At 43.5% G+C, this 19394-nt stretch overlaps 1 protein-coding gene across 1 annotated transcript in view; it reads left to right on the forward strand.

Annotated features, from left to right (window-relative positions):
• Window positions 1-19080, forward strand: part of LOC124008009 (stromal interaction molecule 2-like) — a 144771-nt gene extending 125691 nt beyond the window's left edge. Inside the window, exons 6-12 of the mRNA XM_046318925.1 lie at window positions 6859-7036; window positions 7313-7490; window positions 8886-9047; window positions 12097-12197; window positions 12708-12946; window positions 18056-18242; window positions 18471-19080. Of these exons, the coding sequence (XP_046174881.1) occupies window positions 6859-7036; window positions 7313-7490; window positions 8886-9047; window positions 12097-12197; window positions 12708-12946; window positions 18056-18242; window positions 18471-19080 (1655 nt within the window). The remainder of the gene's footprint in view (window positions 1-6858; window positions 7037-7312; window positions 7491-8885; window positions 9048-12096; window positions 12198-12707; window positions 12947-18055; window positions 18243-18470) is intronic.
• Window positions 19081-19394: the final 314 nt, after the last annotated feature.

The raw sequence follows: 19394 nt of genomic DNA on the forward strand, positions 1-19394 counted from the left end.
GTAGACTCCGTCTCATGCTACCACTAGAGTGAAAGCACCGCCAGCATTCAAAAGTGACCAAAACATCAGCCAGGAAGCATAGGAACTGAGAAGTGGTCTGTGGTTATCACCTGCAGAACCACTCCTTTGCTAATTGCCTATAATTTCCACCTGTTGTCTATTCCATTTGCACAACAGCATGTGAAATTTATTGTCAATCAGTGTTGCTTCCTAAGTGTACAGTTTGATTTCACAGAAGTGTGATTGACTTGGAGTTACATTGTGTTGTTTAAGTGTTCCCTTTATTTTTTTGAGCAGTGTATAATGTCGGCAGTCTGCTTAATCTTTCACACCCGCGCCCTAATGATGGTACTGGACCTGAAATTATTGGCCGTTTTTAGTCTTTTTATGCTAAAATCAGTTATTTTAAAATCAATTTTCAAATGTTCCGAGCTGGCCCTTCTGATGTCGTTTGACCCCACATGGGCTACGACAGTGTCACCTCCCGGCATCTGTGGTAGAACAGATTATGTCCTTGTTATGTCCTGTACTCGTGCTCCTGGGTGGAACAGGTTTTCTGTTTTGGCGACCGAGATGTTTCTCACCATAGAGCTGCCTATGATGACAGCTGGTGATGTTGAATGTGCTGGTCTTTCTAGCAGCCTCGCGGTCTGGTGAGCTCCGATGAGCTGAACCCGAAGTAGAAGCCACCCGAGAGAGAGAGAGAGCCAAGGACGAAGACGCAGGTACCTCCGGATCCGATCTTGATTGGGAAACCACCACGGACGAAGACGCCGGAACCTCTGGATCCAGGGCGGCAAAGCTGTTTCTGGTCTGTCAATCCCGGATCAACATCTCCATGGAGACCCCCATTGCCAGAGGAGATCGCCTGGTTGGTTGGGTCGAGACCAGCTCCGTTCTCCAGGGAAGGGGGAGACCCCTTCGGGGTTGGAACCCTGGCTAGCACCTGCCAGTCAGCTGTGGAGTGCCGACACGGCGGCAAAACTTCCACCACACCAGAGCGGCGTCCGGCTACTGGGGTGGAAGAAAACTAAAAAGTAGGTGGGTGTGAGTTTCCCAGTAGGTTAGCTAAGAGTAGCTACTTCGCCACTGTAGTCCTCCGCAAGCAAGCAGTTGCTACATTGAAAGTCAACGCGGTCCACATTGTCGCGGAACAAAGCAAAGTAAACGCTGCTCCTTCAACAATGGAAACATTCAATAGCGGTCTCCATTTGAGAACTCCAGGCCAGCCAGGCTAGCTGGGCTTTCTCTCCCCCTATACGGAATCTGTCAGGATGCCGGGACAGATGGCAGCGCTCACAGCAATTTAGCCCAACAGAGCCGCAAGATTCAAAATAAAAGTATATAAAAATAATGTCAGCTTTTAAACCGAGATCTTTAGTTGAGGTTTCAGCGTTCACCAACAACAAACGCACGTCGCGCTCTGAGGTATGTGTGACTGTTTGGTGCCAGTATTTATCAAACATCAAGGAAATTATGAAAAAGTGAATAATTTATTTCCAAAGCGCTATATCCACCAATTTTCACGTTTCTTTTTTCATCGGAAATGATTGCTTATGGTTACGTTCGTGTGTGTAAAATATTACTATTCTCAGATTTTTTTATTCATAGAAAATACATATTTTTCGTTTGCTATGAACAGGCAGAACAGAACACAGTGGGCTCCATCATTCTTGAATGGAAGACGTTTGGAACCACCAAGTCAATTCTTAGAGCTGGCCGCCCGGCCAAACTGAGCAATCGGGAGAAGGGCCTTGGTCAGGGAGGTGACCATTATCCCAATGGTCACTCTGACAGAGTGAAGGTCTCCAAGAACACTGCTCCAGAGATTCTCTGTGAATATGGGAGAACCTTCCAGAAGGACAACCATCTCTGAAGCACTCCACCAATCAGGCCTTTATGGTAGAGTGGCCAGATGGAAGCCACTCTTCAGTAAAAGGCACATGACAGCCCGCTTGGAGTTGACAAAAGGTACCTGAAGATTCTCTGGTCTGATGAAACCAAGATTGAACTCTTTGGCATGAATGCCAAGCGCCACTTCTGGAGGTGACCTGGCACCGTACCTACAGTGAAGCATGGTGGTTGCAGCATCATGCTGTGGGGATGTTTTTCAGAGGCAGGTACTGGGAGCCTAGTCAGGATCGGAGCAAAGTACAGAGAGATCCTTGATGAAAACCTGCTCAGGATGTCCGACTGGGGCGAAGGTTCACCTTCCAACAGGACAACAACCCTAAGCACACAGCCAAGACACCGCAGGAGTGGCTTCGGGACTGGTCTCTGAATGTCCTTGAGTGGCCCAACCAGAGCCCGGACTTGAACCTGTTTGAACATCTCTGGAGAGACCTGAAAATAGCTGTGCAGCGATGCTCCCCATCCAACCTTGAGAGGATCTGCAGAGAAGAATGGTAGAAACGCTCTAAATACAGGCGTGCCAAGCTAGTAGTGTTGTAGATTGATGAGGAGAAAAAAAAACAATTCAATCAATGTTAGAATAAGGCTGTAAGGTAACAAAATGTGCAACAGTCGAGGGGTCTGAATACTTTCTGAATGCGTCTAAAAGCAAGAATCCTTAATTGAAACTATAACAAAGCGGGAACCCAACCTGTTTTTTATTTATCGTATGAGCAAAAAATATTTCATTTTATTTGGACCACTAAGCCAGGCAAAATGAAACGTGCATATTTATAAAATGAATATGAGTTTGGGGGCTGTAATGATTAAATATTAAAGCATTAAACCTCTCACTAAAAGCTTCACTCATACATACATTGGACTTAAATCTGAACTGGTTCTCTAGTGGGTTATTAAGAAAGACCCATCCTTTGTTCAAAAATGGCCTTCGTACAGATTACAACTTCTCATTTCCGATTAATTGAAAATTAAACTTTTTTGTTCAAAGTATTTACATACACTAAGTTAACCTCTTGGTCCTACCTGGCACGCAGGCGTCCCATCTAGAGCTCAGTTGGTAGAGCATGGCGCTTGTAACGCCAGGGTAGTGGGTTCGATCCCCCGGGACCACCCATACGTAGAATGTATGCACACATGACTGTAAGTCGCTTTGGATAAAAGCGTCTGCTAAATGGCATATATTATTATTATTATATATTAGAGCTCTGGAAATGCAAATGCGCTACGCTAAATGCTAATAGTATTAGTTAAAACTCAAACGTTCATTAAAATACACATGCAGGGTATTGAATTAAAGCTACACTCATTGTGAATCCAGGCAACAAGTCAGATTTTTAAAATGCTTTTCGGCGAAAGCATGAGAAGCTTATCTGATAGCATGTAACACCCCAAAAGACCGGCAGGGGACGTAAACAAAATAATTAGCATAGTCGTCGCTACACAAACCGCACAAATAAAATATAAAACATTCATTACCTTTGACCATCTTCTTTGTTGGCACTCCTTGATGTTCCATAATCACTATTGGGTCTTTTTTTTTCGATTAAATCGGTCCATATATAGCCTAGATATCGATCTATGAAGACGGTGTGATAAACGGAAAAAAATTGCGTTTCATAACGTAACGTCATTTTTTTAAATTCAAAAAGTCGAAGATAAACTTTCACAAAACACTTCGACATACTTTTGTAATGCAACTTTAGGTATTAGTACACGTTAATAAGCGATAAAATTCATCAGGAGGCGATGTCAATTCTATAGGTGTCTGTTTCGAAAAAATGTCTTTGAGAGAGCTCGACCAAAACATCCGGTCGGAGACCGGAGGGAATCTATTCCCTTGATTCGGTTAGACCAAGAATCAAAAAAGCGTGTGCGAGCAAGGAGGCCTACAAACCTGACTCAGTTACACCCGCTCTGTCAGGAGGAATGGGCCAAAATTCACCCAACTTATTGTGGGAAGCTTGTGGAAGGCTACCCAAAACATTTGACCAAAGTTGAACAATTTAAAGGCAATGCTACTAAATACTAATTGAGTGTATATAAACTTCTGACCTACTGGAAATGTGGTAAAAAAATGTGTGTGTGTGTGTAATAAATACATATATATGGGAAACAGTGTTAGAACCCTTTACAATGTAGATCTGTGAAGTTATTTGGATTTTTACGAAATATCCCTAATTGCCCCCTTTTCTGGACCCTGTCTTTAAAAGACAATTCATAAAAATCCAAATAACTTCACAGATCTACACTGTAAAGGGTTTTAATACTGTTTCCCAAGCTTGTTCAATGAACCATAAACAATTAATGAACATGCACCTGTGGAACGGTCGTTAAGACAGTAACAGCTTATAGACGGTAAGCAATTACGGTCACACTTTTGAAAACTTAGGACACTAAAGTGGCCTTTCTACTGACTCTGAAAAACACCAAAAGAAAGATGCCCAGGGTCCCTGCTCATCTCTGTGAATGTGCCTTATGCATGCTGCAAGCAGGCGCTCCAGCAGGTATATCTCGCTGGTCATCCTCATAGCCAATACCTCCTTTGGCCGCCTTTCCATCCAGTTCTCTGCTGCCAGTGACTGGAACAAATTCCAAAAATCGCTGAAGCTGGAGACTTACATTTCCCTCATTAACTTTAAACATCAGCTATCTGAGCAGCTAACCGATTGCTGCAGCTGTACATAGTCCATCTGGTAATAACCCACCCAATCTACCTACCTCATCCCCATATTGTTTTTATTTACTTTGCTGCTCTTTTGCACACCAGTATTTCAACTTGCACATCATCATCTGCTCAACATCATCTGCTCATCTATCACTCCAGTGTTACTCTGCTAAATTGAAATTACTTTGCTACTATGGCCTATTTATTGCCTTTACTTGCACACACTGTATATAGACTTTCTTTTTTTCCTATTGTATTATTCACTGTATGCTTGTTTATTCCATGTGTAACTCTGTGTTGTTGTTTCTGTCGCACTGCTTTTCATTATCTTGTCACAGTTGTAAATGAGAACTTGTTCTCAACTAGCTTACCTGGTTAAATAAAGGTGAGAAAAAAAACAACAAAAAACTGTCCGCAATAGGCTGAGAGAGGATGGACTGAGGGCTTGTAGGCCTGTTGTAAGGCAGGTCCTCACCAGACATCACCGGCAACAACGTCACCTATGGGCACAAACTCACCGTCGCTGGACCAGAGACTGGCAAAAAGTGCTCTTCACTGACGAGTCACAGTTTTGTCTCACCAGGGGTGATGGTCGGATTTGTGTTTATTCTCGAAGGAATGAGCTTTACACCAAGGCCCGTACTCTGGATTTGGTGAAAGACCAAGAACATATTATATCAAGCAAAGAGAAATGGCAGTTCATTATTTTAAGACATGAATGTCAGCCAATCGGGAACTTTGAAAGTTTCTTCAAGTGCAGTCGCAAAAACCATCAAGCTCTATGATGAAACTGACTCTCATGAGGACCGCCACAGGAAAGAAAGACCCAGAGTTGTCTCTGCTGTAGAGTATAAGTTACCAGCCTCACAAATTGCAGCCCAAATAAATGCCTCACAGAGTTCAAGTAACATCTCAACATCAACTGTTCAGAGGAGACTGCGTGAATCAGGCCTTCATTGTTGAATTGCTACAAAGAAACCCCAACTAAAGGACACCAATAAGAAGAAGAGACTTGCTGGGGCTGAGAAATACAAGCAATGGACATTAGACTGGTGGAAATCTGTCCTTTGGTCTGATGAGACCAAATTTGTGATTTTTGGTTCCAACCACTGTGTTTTTGTGAGACGCAGAGTAGGTGAACGGATGATCTCCGCATGTGTGGTTCCCACAGTGAAGCATGGAGGAGGAGGTGTGATGGTGTGGGGGTGCTTTGCTGGTGACACTGTCAGTGATTCATTTAGAATTCAAGGCACACTTAACCAGCATGGCTACCACAGCATTCTGCAGCAATACGCCATCCCATCTGGTTTGCGCTTAGTGGGACTATCATTTGTTTTTCAACAGGACAATGACCCAAATCACACCTCCAGGCTGTGTAAGGGCTATTTGACCAAGAAGGAGAGTGATGGAGTGCTGCATCAGATGACCTGGCCTCCACAATCACCTAACCTCAACCCAATTGAGATGGTTTGGGATGAGTTGGACCGTGCGGAGTGAAGAAAAAGCAGCCAAAAAGTGCTCAGCATATGTGGGAACGCCTTCAGGACTGTTGGAAAAGCATTCCAGGTGACTTCCTCGTGAAGCTGGTTGATAGAATGCCAAGAGTGTGCAAAGCTGTCATCAAGGCAAAGGGTGGCTACTGTCAAGAATCACAAATAACACTTTTTTGGTAACTACATGTTTCCATATGTGTTATTTCATAGTTTTGATGTCTTCACTGTTATTCTACAATGTAGAAAATAGTCTAAATAAATAAAACCCCTTGAATGAGTAGGTGTGTGTATATCACAAAAGCTGCAAAACTAACTATTTGTGTCCTCAGAAGAAGGGTGGTGGTGGATGGGTAAAAAATAACAAATAAACTGAGGGATGGGTCTGGAGAAATGTAATGTAATTCATAGACAGAGCTATGGATGCAAAGACTGACCATCTATGGTGTAAAAAATACAGTTTCGTCCATGTTTTGAGACTATACAGTGTTTGTTTGCATTTACATTGTTTACTAACATTGGAGTGAAACAAGCTTATGTTTTTGGTTCTGATGGGGTATGACAGTTGAACTTACCTCAGTTACATTCTGCAAGAATCATGGATATATATTATATACACATCATTAGTAAAATATATATATATATATATATTTTTACAAATATTTTTCAATTTACACAAATTTGATGATAATCTTGAAGTTAATTCAGAAGACCCGGGACATGACCCTGGAAGTATGATGTAACTTGCCCTGGATGTTTCCTCACTCAAGTACTCTCCACCCTCCCTCTCAGGTCCACAACACAACTGGATGAAGGACTTTGTGTTGATGGTATCTATAGTGATCGGGATGGGGGGCTGTTGGTTCGCCTACATCCAGAACAAGTCTTCCAAGGTGCACATGAGTCAGATGATGAAGGACTTGGAGAGCCTGCAGAGTGCTGAGCAGAGCCTCATGGACCTTCAGGGACGGTATGTAGCCTGATGCTGTTTATGAATGGTTTGTAAAATGTGGTTAAAGGTGGTTTATGGTTGATTTACAAATGGCATACACAGGTTTAGTTGTCTATTGGCTCAAATGGCTCTGACGTTGTTTTGTTTGGTGTATGGCATGCAGTCTGAAGAATTATTAAGTTAAATTAATTTAGCTTAAAGTGATCATATTTTCTAAAAGGTTCTATCACTCACTCTCACTCACTCACTCACTCACTCACTCACTCACTCACTCACTCACTCACCGCCCTCCAGCCTCGAAAAGGCCCAGGAGGAGAACCGCACGGTGGCGGTGGAGAAGCAGAACCTAGAGCAGAAGATGAGGGATGAGATCAGCGGGGCCAAGAAGGAGTCGTACCGGCTCCGCGAGCTCCGCCAGGGGGCCGAGTGTGAGCTCAGCCGCCTCAAATATGCTGAGGAGGAGCTGGTGCAGGTAGGAACTGTGGAGAGTGTGTTGCACATAATTAAGGTAGCAAAACTACCAGTAATTCACCAAAGTTACTGGAATTGTCAGCAATTATGGTATTTAACATGTAACTTTGGTAATTTATTCTTGAATTACTTTAAGTTGATTTTATTTTCATCATATAAAATGTTTTTTTTTCTTTATCATTACATCGGAGTCCATATTTTCCATGATTTTCTAGTGGATAGACCATATGGTTTTAAGAGCAAATAGAATAATTAATGAAAAAAGACTTGAATCAACAATTACATAATTTGCAGTTAACTCTGCAACGCCTCCAACTATTGACTTCTTCACAACTGCCACCAGTTTGGCCACAAAACATTTACAACAAAGACATATTGACATAGTAAATTAAATACATGCGTGTACGAATATAAAGTACATCCCATGCTGAAACCCTCATATTAACCGCCAACTGTATTCACCAAGTTGATGGGTTATATTTAGGCTAATGTTCTATTTTTCAAATTTATAACATCTTATTTTATTATTTGATATTTTACATGTTATGAAAATGACCAAAAATCCTTGAAAGTTCAAAAAACATCTGGTTGTTTACTGGTACATTTCGTTACCGGTAACATTCCCTCCCATTGCAACCCTACAAAGAATACTGTCCAGTTGTTTAGCATCAAATCCCATCTTCCTGTGTCACGTGAAATACTGCCCCCTTGTGTAGCATACAGTACAATGCAGTCTCCATTCACAGTAAGATGAATGCAGTATAGTATTCAGGTCAAATGCATACCACATAGAATACTATTCCTCTGTGTATAACATAATATTCCACAGTGAAGCATTTGTCACTGTTCCCCTGCGCATTGCATAATAACATCTCCTTATGTACGAGTCTCAGAAACCCAGACACTAGGCAACAGCAATGACTAGGGCCTGAGATTAATGACGGAACCTCTTGGTAACTTTGGGGAAAATACAAAAAAAAATAATTTCCCCGGGGAGCGTCGTCTTCAAACATATAGCTGTACCAACAAAATCACGAGGCGGACATGCCAGAACGTCATGATTCGAAACAGAGTTTTTAACAAAGGAAGTTGATGCAAACGAGCCACTTGCAAAATGCACTCATTAAAAATATAACATCTGTGATCTCCATCTTGCTAGCTGCGCGGGGCAACAAGCAGATCAGGCAGTGACGTAGTGCCTCTATGCCAAACTAACATTGTTTCTGAACTAACGTGTAAGCTGGAACATTGCTACGTTGTGGGAGGCAACCCCATCTGTCTAGAGACACTACTTATGTACAGTACAATACACTTTTATGCCAAGATTTCATATTATCCCATGTGTGTGCGACGATCTAAATGTCCGCCCCCCCCCCCTCCCCCCTCCCGTCCCCAGGTGCGTATGGCCCTGAAGCGAGCAGAGAAGGAGATGCAGACGGAGTGGTCGGTCCCAGAGGCCCTACAGATGTGGCTACAACTCACCCATGAGGTGGAGGTCCAATACTACAACATCAAGAAACATAGCGCGGAGCTGCAGCTCACTGTCGCTAAGGAAGAGGTAACTTTGGGAGACCAAATGGCATCACTATGACATCACTTCCTAGGAAACAGTGTCAAGTTTAGGTAGGAGCAGGTTTTAGGGTGATTTTGGGGATGTAAATGGGTTGATTCATTGGGTTGTGAATTTGTAAGTGAGTTGAGTTAAATTTTGAAGTGCAGTATGGAAAATAAGCATTTTGCACTTGTGTAATTGAAAATGTCTGAAAACATGCACAGACGCATGCACACAGATGCATAGAGGCAGACACAGACACACAGATGCATAGACACAGACACACACACACAAAAACACAGCTAAATTACTTTAATTGCATTGTTTTTTGTTTTTGCCTTTTATAACTTGCAGTGAGAATGACTCATAAGGCAATTAACTGTGTAGCACAAACACTGAGACACAGCAATATGTTGCTGTCATTAAAGTCGATGTGGTCACATTTGACATCTTGGCCCAATTTGAGGACTTATTGATAAAACTAGTCTCTGTAGGATACTGTATTGTACAATACATGGCAGAAGGTATGTGGACACCTGCTCGTCGAACGTCTCATTCCAAAATCATGGGCATCAGCCTCCACTCTTCTGGGAAGGCTTTCCACTAGCCATGGAGCACTGCTACGGGAACTTGCTTCCATTCAGCCACAAGAGCATTAGTGTGGTCGGGCACTGATGTTGGGCGATTAGGTCTGGCTCGCAGTCGACGTTCCAATTCATTCCAAAGGTGTTCAGTGGTGTTGAGGTCAGGGCTATGTACATGCTAGTCAAGTTCTTCCACACAGATCTCCACAAATCATAATAAAAAAAAAATGTTTTTCTCCCCAATTTCGTGGTATCCAATTGGTAGTAGTTACAGTCTTGTCTCATCGCTACAACTCCCATATGGACTCGGGAGTTGTAGCGCTGCTTCTTGACACAACGCACATCCAACCCAGAAGCCAGCCACACCAATGTGTCGGAGGAGACACCGTACACCTGGCGACCTGGTAGTGTGCACTGCGCCCGGCCCGCCACAGGAGTCTCTAGTGCGTGATGAGACAAGGATATCCCTGCCGGCCAAACCCTCCCTAACCTGGACGACGCTGGGCCATGTGCGTCGCCCCATGGACCTCCCGGTCGCGGCTGGCTGCGACAGAGCCTGGGCTCGAACCCAGAATCTCTGGTGGCACAGCTAGCACTGCGATGCAGTGCCTTGGACCACTGCGCCACCCGAGAGGCCCGACAAATCATTTCTGTATGGACCTTGCACTGTGCACAGGGGCATTGTCATCCTGAAACAGGAAAGGGCCTTCCCCAAACTGTTGCCACAAAGTCGGAAGCACAGAATTGTCTAGAATGTCATTTAATACTGTAACATTAAGATTTCCCTTCACTGGAACTAAGGAGCCTGAACCATGAAAAACAGCCCCAGACCATTATTTCTCTTCCACTAAACTTTATAGTTGGCACTATGCATTCGGGCTGGTAGTGTTCTCCTGGCATCCGCCAAACCCAGATTCGTGCGTCAGACTGCCAGATGGTGAAGCATGATTCATCAGTCCAGAGAACGTGTTTTCACAGCTCCAGAATCCAATAACCACAAGCTTTACACAATTCCAACCGATGCTTGGCATTGCGCATGGTAATCTTAAGCTTGTGTGCGACTGCTTGGCCATGGAAAGCCATTTCATGAACTTCCCGACAAACTGTGCTGTCATTGCTTACAGAGGCAGTTTGGAACTCGGTAGTGAGTGTTGCAACCGTGGATAGATGGTTTTTACGCACTCAGCGGTTCCATTCTGAGAGCTTGTGTGGCCTACAACTACGCGGCTGAGCCATTGTTGCTCCTAGACATTTCCACTCACACAATAACAGCCTTTCCAACACAATTTACAGTTGACTGGGGAATTTCGAGCAGGGCCAAAATTGTACAAACTTTTTGGAAAGGCGGCTTCCTATGACGGTGCCACATTGAAAGTCACTGAGCTCTTCAGAAGGGTCATTCTACTGACAATGGTTTTTTATGGATATTACATGGCTGCATGCTTAATTTTATACAACTCTCAGTAACGGGTGTGGCTGAAATAGCCAAATCCACTAATTTGAAGCGGTGTCCACATACCTTTGGCCATGTAGTGTAGATCAGTGCATGTAGGATTGCCTGCATATCAGTCTGTTATTGCTTCAGCCAACAAATTGTGGTCTTGACGAAATGTTTCACTGTCTAATTAATTCATGAACAACAGCTAAACTGGGCAGATATTTGAAAAGATAAGGCACTGATGTTTTATTGTAGTATAGACAGCAAATATTGGATGCTATGCATTCAGTGATGATTGTGATCCAATGTCTGCTAAAGCACTGTTTTTTTAAACTATCGTCATACTACATTATTTAATTTGAATATGCTCCACCCATTCTCATCTCCAATATCCCAATTTGTGGCACCCGTGAGTGAGAAACCTATATGCCAAGTATAGACCACATATTGTATTCCCTACAGGTTATAGAAAAGAGCAGAAGCTCTGAACTATCCATTCAGTCGCCGGTCTTACAGGTTATGGAACATTTTCTCTTAGTATTTGCCCGGTAGGTTTCATCAAGGAGAAAGCCCCCACTTCTATGTCAAATAAAACAAAAAACACTATATAGTAAATACTACAGTAATAAAAACACTGCAATAGTTACTATAGTACACACTATAATTTTTACTATAGTAATACTACAGTATTTATACTGTAATAAACTTTACTACAGACATGCCCACAAAAACACCACAGTGAATACTACAGTAATGTCCACAAAATACAGAATACAGTGAATACTATAGTATACTACAGTCATATCCAAAAACAATACAGTAAATACTACAGTATGCTTATGCAACAACACTACAGTAAATACTACAGTATGCTTATGATAAAACAATACAGTAAATACTACAACAACACTGCAGTGAATACTATAGTATACTTCCACAAGAACACTGCAATGAATACTATAGTATATAAATCTAGTCATACAACAGTATTTAGAGCATAGTATATTATAGTAATTTTTCAAATGGGTTACAGGCAGAGAAAATCAAAAAGAAGAGGAGTTCTGTGTTTGGAACACTTCACGTCGCCCACAGTTCATCACTGGATGAAGTGGACCACAAGATCCTAGAAGCCAAGTAGGATAACACACACGCATTCACACAACAGACACGCACGCATAGCCAAATACGCACACTCACCCGCGTCCATGTGTCTTTGTCCATGAGCTGAATCGATGTGAAAGACTTGGGGATTTAGTAGCTATTGATTACTGATCGAGACATGTAAATACAATTGTATTGGTCGCAGATGTTATTGCGGGTGTAGCAAAATGCATGTAAATCAGGATCCCCACATATGTCAGTCTACCTAGGGTGTCAATACCTATTACAATAAGTTGTTGTCCAAGCCAAAGTGGAATATCTGGAAAAAGACAGTTTACCTGGTACAGCGAGAAGAGGATGGGCCTCCCATCTGAGCTGGAGCCCTCTTTAGGTTTCTTCCTTCTAGGGAGTTTTTCCTTACCAATGTGCTTCTTCTTTTGCTTGCTCTTTTGGGTCTAGGTTGTTGGCTGTAAAAGCTCTTTGTGATAACTACTGATATAAAGCGGGCTTTATAAACACATTTGATTTGATTGATTGTTCCAGGAAGTCCCTGTCGGAGGTGACCGCCTGCCTGAGGGAGCGTCTCCACCGCTGGCAGCAGATTGAGAAACTGTGTGGCTTCCCCCTGGTGCACAACTCTGGGCTGCCCAGTCTGACTGCCACCCTGTACTCTGACCACAGCTGGGTGGTCATGCCCCGCGTCTCCGTGCCCCCCTACCCCATCGCCGGTGGAGTGGACGACCTCGATGAGGACACGCCTCCAATCATTCCACAATTCACCTGTACGTATGGAGGTTGTCACAGAAATGCAAATACTCCAGTTAGAGTTATAAAGTGACTGAGTGTGTGTGTGTGTGTATGATCACTTGTTACTCATTACATTGAACGAAAGTAACACGCTACTTTGCAATACTACTTTATGTAGAAAGTAACATGTTATATTAGTAGTTGTATTACTTTACATTACTTTCATGAAAATAATCTCAATCTCACCATTTGTTCGATTGTCAGAGGGAGCAATACCATCACTAGTTTCTCTTTTCATCTGTGGTGCTGCTTTCCTGTGCTAGTCTTCAAAAGATGCGCTATATATTGGGCTGCTTCATTAGCCATATATACTGTAAACCAAACATCTGTCGAGATTTCCTATCGTTTCATTAAAACTCTTTTCTCGAGCCACCAGTTTTGGTTATCGACCGCAGGCACACGAACCCATAGAGATGTATTGTATTTTAAGAATGTGAAATGTCAGAATAATAGTAGAGAATTAATTCAGCTTTTATTTCTTTCATCACATTCCAAGTTGGTCAGAAGTTTACATACACTCAATTAGTATTTTGTAGCATTGCATTTAAATTGGTTAACTTGGGTCAAACGTTTTGGGTAGCCTTCCACAAGCTTCCCACAATAAGTTGGGTGAATTTTGACCCATTCCTCCTGACAGAGCTGGTGTAACCGAGTCAGGTTTGTCGGCCTCATTGCTCGCACACACTTTTTAAGTTCTGCCCAGAAATGTTCTATAGGATTGAGGTCAGGGCTTTGTGATGGCCACTCCAATATCTTGACTTTGTTGTCCTTATGACATTTTGCTACAACTTTGGAAGTATGCTTGGGGTCATTGTCCATTTGGAAGACTCATTTGCAACCAAGCTTTAACTTCCTGACTGATGTCTGGAGATGCTGCTTCAATATATCCACATAATTTCCCCCCCTCGTGATGCCATCTATTTTGTGAAGTGCACCAGTACCTCCTGCAGCAAAGCACCCCCACAATATGATGCTGCCTCCCCCATTCTTCACGGTTGGGATGGCGTTCTTCAGCTTGCAAGCCTCCCCCTTTTTCCTCCAAACATAACGATGGTCATTATGGCCAAACAGTTCTATTTCTTTTTCATCAGACCAGAGGACATTTCTCCAAAAAGTACAATCTTTGTCCCCATGTGCAGTTGCAAACCCTAGCTTTTTTTGGCGGTTTTGGAGCAGTGGCTTCTTCCTTGCTGAGTGGCCTTTCAGGTTATGTTGATTTTGGACTTGTTTTACTGTGGATACTTTTGTACCTGTTTCCTCCAGCATCTTCACACGGTCCTTTGCTGTTTTGGGATTGACTTGCACTTTTCACACCAAGGTATGTTCATCTTTAGGAGACAGAATGCCTCTCCTTCATGAGCAGTATGACGGCTGCGTGGTCCCATGGTGTTTATACTTGTGTACCATTGTTTGTACAGAGGAACGTGGTACCTTCAGGCATTTGGCAATTGCTCCCAAGGATGAACCAGACGTGTGGAGGTCTACAATTTTATTTCTGAGTGCTTGGCTAATTTCTATTGATTTTCACCTTGATGTCAAGCAAAGAGGCGCTGAGTTTGAAGGTAGGCCTTGAAAAATATCCACAGGTGCACCTCCAATTGACTCAAATGATGTCAATTAGCCTATCAGAAGCTTCTAAAGCCATGACATCATTTTCTGAAATGATCCCGTTTAAAGGCACAGTCAACTTAGTTTATGTAAACTTCTGACCTACTGGAATTGTGATACAGTGAATCATACGTTAAATAATCTGTAAACAATTGTTAGAAAAATTTACTTGTCATGCACAAATTACATGTCCTAACCGACTTGCCAAAACTGTAGTTTGCTAGCATCCCACATGGCCAACATCCAGTGAAATTGCAGAGTGCCAAATTCAAAAACAGAAATACTCATTATAAAAATTCACAAAACATACAAGTGTTATACATCGGTTTAAAGATGAACTTCTTGTTAATCCAGCCACGGTGTCATATTTCAAAAACACTTTATGGCGAAAGCATACCATGCGATTATCTGAGAACAGCGCACAGCAGACAAATCATTACAATCTGTTACCAAGTAGAAGAGTTACGCAAGTCAGAAATAGAGAGAGAATTAATCACTTACCTTTGATGATCTTCATATGGTTGCACTCACAAGACTCCCATTTACTTAATAAATATTTGTTTTGTTCGATAAAGTCCCTGTTTATATTCAAAAACCGTTTTGTTTGCGCGTTTTGTTCAGTAATCCACAGGCTCAAACGCAGTCACAACAGGCAGATGAAAAATCCATATAGTATCCGTAAAGTTCGTAGAAACATTTCAAACGATGTTTATAATCAATCCTCAGGTTGTTTTTAGCCTAAATAATCGATAATATTTAAACCGGACAATAACGTTGTCAATATAAAAGGTAAACAAGAAAGGCGCGCTCTCGGTCGTACGCATTAAAAATCTCTGGGACACTGTAAGGTCCACTCATTCAGAGTGGTCTTACTCTCTCATTTTTCAGAATACAAGCCTGAAACCATTTCTAGACTGTTGACATGTAGCGGAAGCCATAGGAAGTGCAATTTGAGTCCTAAATTAATGGATACTGTAATGGCATTCAATAGAAAAATACAAATATAAAAAAATCCCACTTCCTGGATGGGTTTTATCCTGCCAAATCCGTTTTGTTGTACTCACAGACATTAGTTTAACAGTTTTGTAAACTTTAGAGTGTTTTCTATCCAAATTTACCAATTATATGCATATCCTAGCTTCTGGGCCTGAGTAGCAGGCAGTTTACTTTGGGCATGCTTTTCATCTGGAAGTGAAAATAGTGCCCCCTACCCTAGTGAAGTTAACAAAACATTTGTGGAGTGGTTGAAAAATGAGTTTTAATGACTAACCTATGTGTATGTAAATGTCTGACTTCAACTCTATATAGAGCAGAAGCCTCTAAGTTGCAGGGTTGTGTAACTGGTTGGTAGCCGGCTAGTGATGACTATTTCACACTCTGATGGCCTTAAGATAGAAGCTGTTTTTCCAGCCATCTCTCGGTCCCAGCTTTGATGCACCTAGACTGATCTTGCCTTCTGGATGGTAAGGGGGATGAACAGGCCGTGGCTCGGGTGGTTGATGATCTTTTTGGCCTTCCTGTGACATCGGGTGCTGTAGGTGTCCTGGAGGGCAGGCAGTGTGTACCCGGTGATGCGTTGGGAAGACCGCACCACCTTGCCGTTGCGGGCAGTGCAGTTGCCATACCAGGAGGTAATACAGGATGCTCTCAATGGTGCATCTATAAAAGTTGGTAGGTCTTAGGGGCCAAGCCAAATTTCTCCAGCCTTCTGAGTTTGAAAAGACGCTGTTGCGCCTTCTTCACCACACTATCAATGTGTCTGGACCATTTCAAATCGTCTACACTGAGGAACTTGAAACTTTTCACCTTCTCCACTGTGGTCCCGTCAATGTGGATAGGAGTGTGCTCTCTCTGCTGATTCCTGAAGTCCATAATCAGCTCCTTCGTTTTGTTGAGGGAGAGGTTATTTTCCTGGCACCACTCCACTATGGCCCTCATCTCCTCCCTGTAGGCTGTCTCGTCATTGTTGGTAATCAGGCCTACAATTGTTGTCGTCTGAAAACTTGATGATTGAGTTGGAGGCATGCGTGGCCACGCAGTCATGGGTAAATGGGGAGTACAGGAGGGGGCTGAGCACGCACCCTTGTGGGGCTCCTGTGTTGTGGATCAGCGAAGTGGAGGTGTTTCCTACCTTCACCACCTGGGGGCGGCCCAGGATGTCCAGAACCCAGTTGCACAGGGCAGTCTTGGAGGGTACTATGGTGTTGAAGGCTGAGCTATAGTCAACAAATAGCATTCTTACATAGATATTCCTCTTGTCCAATGGCGATTGCATCATCTGTGGATCTATTGGGGTGGTATGCAAATTGAAGTTGGTCTAGAGTGTCAGGTAAGGTAGAGGTGATATGTTCCTCAACTGGCCTCTCAAAGCACTTCATGATGACAGAAGTGAGTGCTATGGGGCGATAGTAATTTAGTTCAGTTACCTTTGCTTTCTTGGGTACAGGAACAATGGTGGACATCTTGAGCCGCCCGGCAGCCTTGCGAGGGTTAATGCGTTTAAATGTCTTACTCACATCGGCCACAGAGAACTAGAGCCCACAGTCCTTGGAAGCGGGCCTCAAAGTGGGGGAAGAAGGTGTTTAGCTTGTCCGGGAGCAAGTCGTCCACGACTTCAATTTGTCCGCGATGTCGCTCGTTTTCCCTTTGTAATCCGTGATAGTCTGTAGACCCTGCCACATACATCTCGTGTCTGAGCCTTTGAATTGCGACTCCACTTTCTATGTACTGATGTTTTGCCTGTTTGATTGCCTTAACAGGGGGAATAAGTACACTGTTTGTATTCAACCATATTCCCAGTCACCTTGCATGGTTAAATGCGGTGATTCACACTTTCAGTTTTGCTCGAATGCGTCCATCTATCCACGGTTTCTGATTTGGGTAGGTTTTAATAGTCACAGTGGGAACAACATCCGCTATACACTTCCTGATGAACTCAGTCACCGTGTCAGTGTATTGGTCAATGTTATTTTCAGAGGATACCCAGGATATTTCCCAGTCCGCGTGACAAAACAATCTAGAAGCATGGATTCCAATTTGGTCAGACCAGTTCTGGTTATAGACACGTCCCTCAAACAGCCTTCTTCCGCTCGCTCGAGAACTAAATTAAGAAACAAGTTGAGATCGGATCATGGAAACACGCGACCGGTAGAGAGATGATTCTGAAAGTATTGCTCATTGTTTGACAAAGTAACTGTAATAAAAAAAGTTGACAAAGTTATGTGTTACTTTACTCTGTTACTCATATGCAGTAATCTGATTATGTAACGCGTTACAAAAGTGATGATGGCCAGTACAGCATGTGAGTTTACTTTGTCTGATTTTTACATCAACAACGCTAAAATAGATTTAAAATGTGTGTTTTAAGTTGTGTGTGTGTTCAGTCCGAGTACTGTAGTCCGGGTTCAGTCCGACCATCGTTATGACCACATCTGGCTGTGTAACCTACATCCCTACTCTCTCTGGTATTTTCCCAGCAGCCTCTATAATGCGGCCCCCTCTGACGCGCAGCAGCAGCCTGTGTCGGTCCCGCCGGAGTCTCTACAGCACCCCGCAGCCTTCAATGATGTCGGCCGACCCTGACCTGCTCTCTATGTCCAGCCCACCCCTCTCCTACCACCCAGAGGGTGAAGAAGAACACATCCTCTTCATCGAGAGAAAGGGGTATGTTATCTTTCACAACCTCTGCCCTCTTTTATACCGGATCAGTTTAGGGAAATTTATTTAGAATATAAGACATTGAATGTGTGCTGATATTAGTTGCATTGTAATTATTTTTATTTCTATAACACTCGGTCTCTGTCTGCTCTGTCTCTGTCTGCTTTGTGTGTGTCTCTGCTCTGTCTGTCTGCCTCTCATCTCTGCCTGCTTCTCTGTCTCTCTCTGTTACAGGGACACTCAGGATACGTCCTCAGACACAGACTCTCTCAACTCCTCCATGGGACGGAAACAGTCCTATGCTAACCCCTGCACGCCAGGCCCAGAGCCCCCCTACCGCAAGATCTCCCGCGAGGAGCTGATGATGCTGAGCCAGCAGGAGCCTCAGACTTACATCCGGGACTCACCCCCTCCTCAAGGGGGAGTTGCGTCCCTCTCGACTTCCTCCTCGGCCAACCCCTCCCCTGCCCTGGAGCACCACTCACACTCTCACACGCACTCGCACAAACACAAGGGCTCACCCGACCTCACCCGTGGCTCCATCCCAGAGTCCCACAGCATGTCCTTCACCACGCCGACGGCGGGCAACAAGGCCGTATTCAACGGCATCCTGGAGAAGTCCTATAGCATGGGCCAGCTGCCCGCGGGCATGACGGGGGCAGGGGGGGTGGTGGTGGTGGTGGGGCGCAACCCATCCCTCACCTCACTGGATAATGAGGGCAGGGGGCCGGGGGGCATGGAGAAGAAACTACAGAGGACCTCTTCTCAGGACTCCTGTGACAACGGAGACAAGACCAAGAAGTCCTCGTCCAAGATCAAGAGCTTGTTCAAGAAGAAAAAGTAGTAGTACTCAGAGAGCGAGAGAGAAGGGGACGGGACAAAAAAAGGATCAAGATGAAGTCATTTTTAGCCTTAATAAAAAATGTACGTTGTCAACGGAAGCTGAAACATTTTTTTTTGTTCCATTGTTCCTTTTTTTCTCCAAAGATGGAATGTAAAGCTCTGTCTGGGCACCTCAATAATGCCTTTTAATGGATTGTTTTTGCTCACTCATAGGCTCAAAGTTAAGCCTTCAAAGATCACAGAAAGGTCAAAAGGTAAAGGGTCATGCCAGCTGCCATCGCCCAGGCAACCGTGAAAAGCATGAGCCTGCTCACT

The sequence above is a fragment of the Oncorhynchus gorbuscha genome, linkage group LG21, assembly GCF_021184085.1.
Source record: "Oncorhynchus gorbuscha isolate QuinsamMale2020 ecotype Even-year linkage group LG21, OgorEven_v1.0, whole genome shotgun sequence".
NCBI classification, from domain to species: Eukaryota; Metazoa; Chordata; class Actinopteri; order Salmoniformes; family Salmonidae; genus Oncorhynchus; species Oncorhynchus gorbuscha.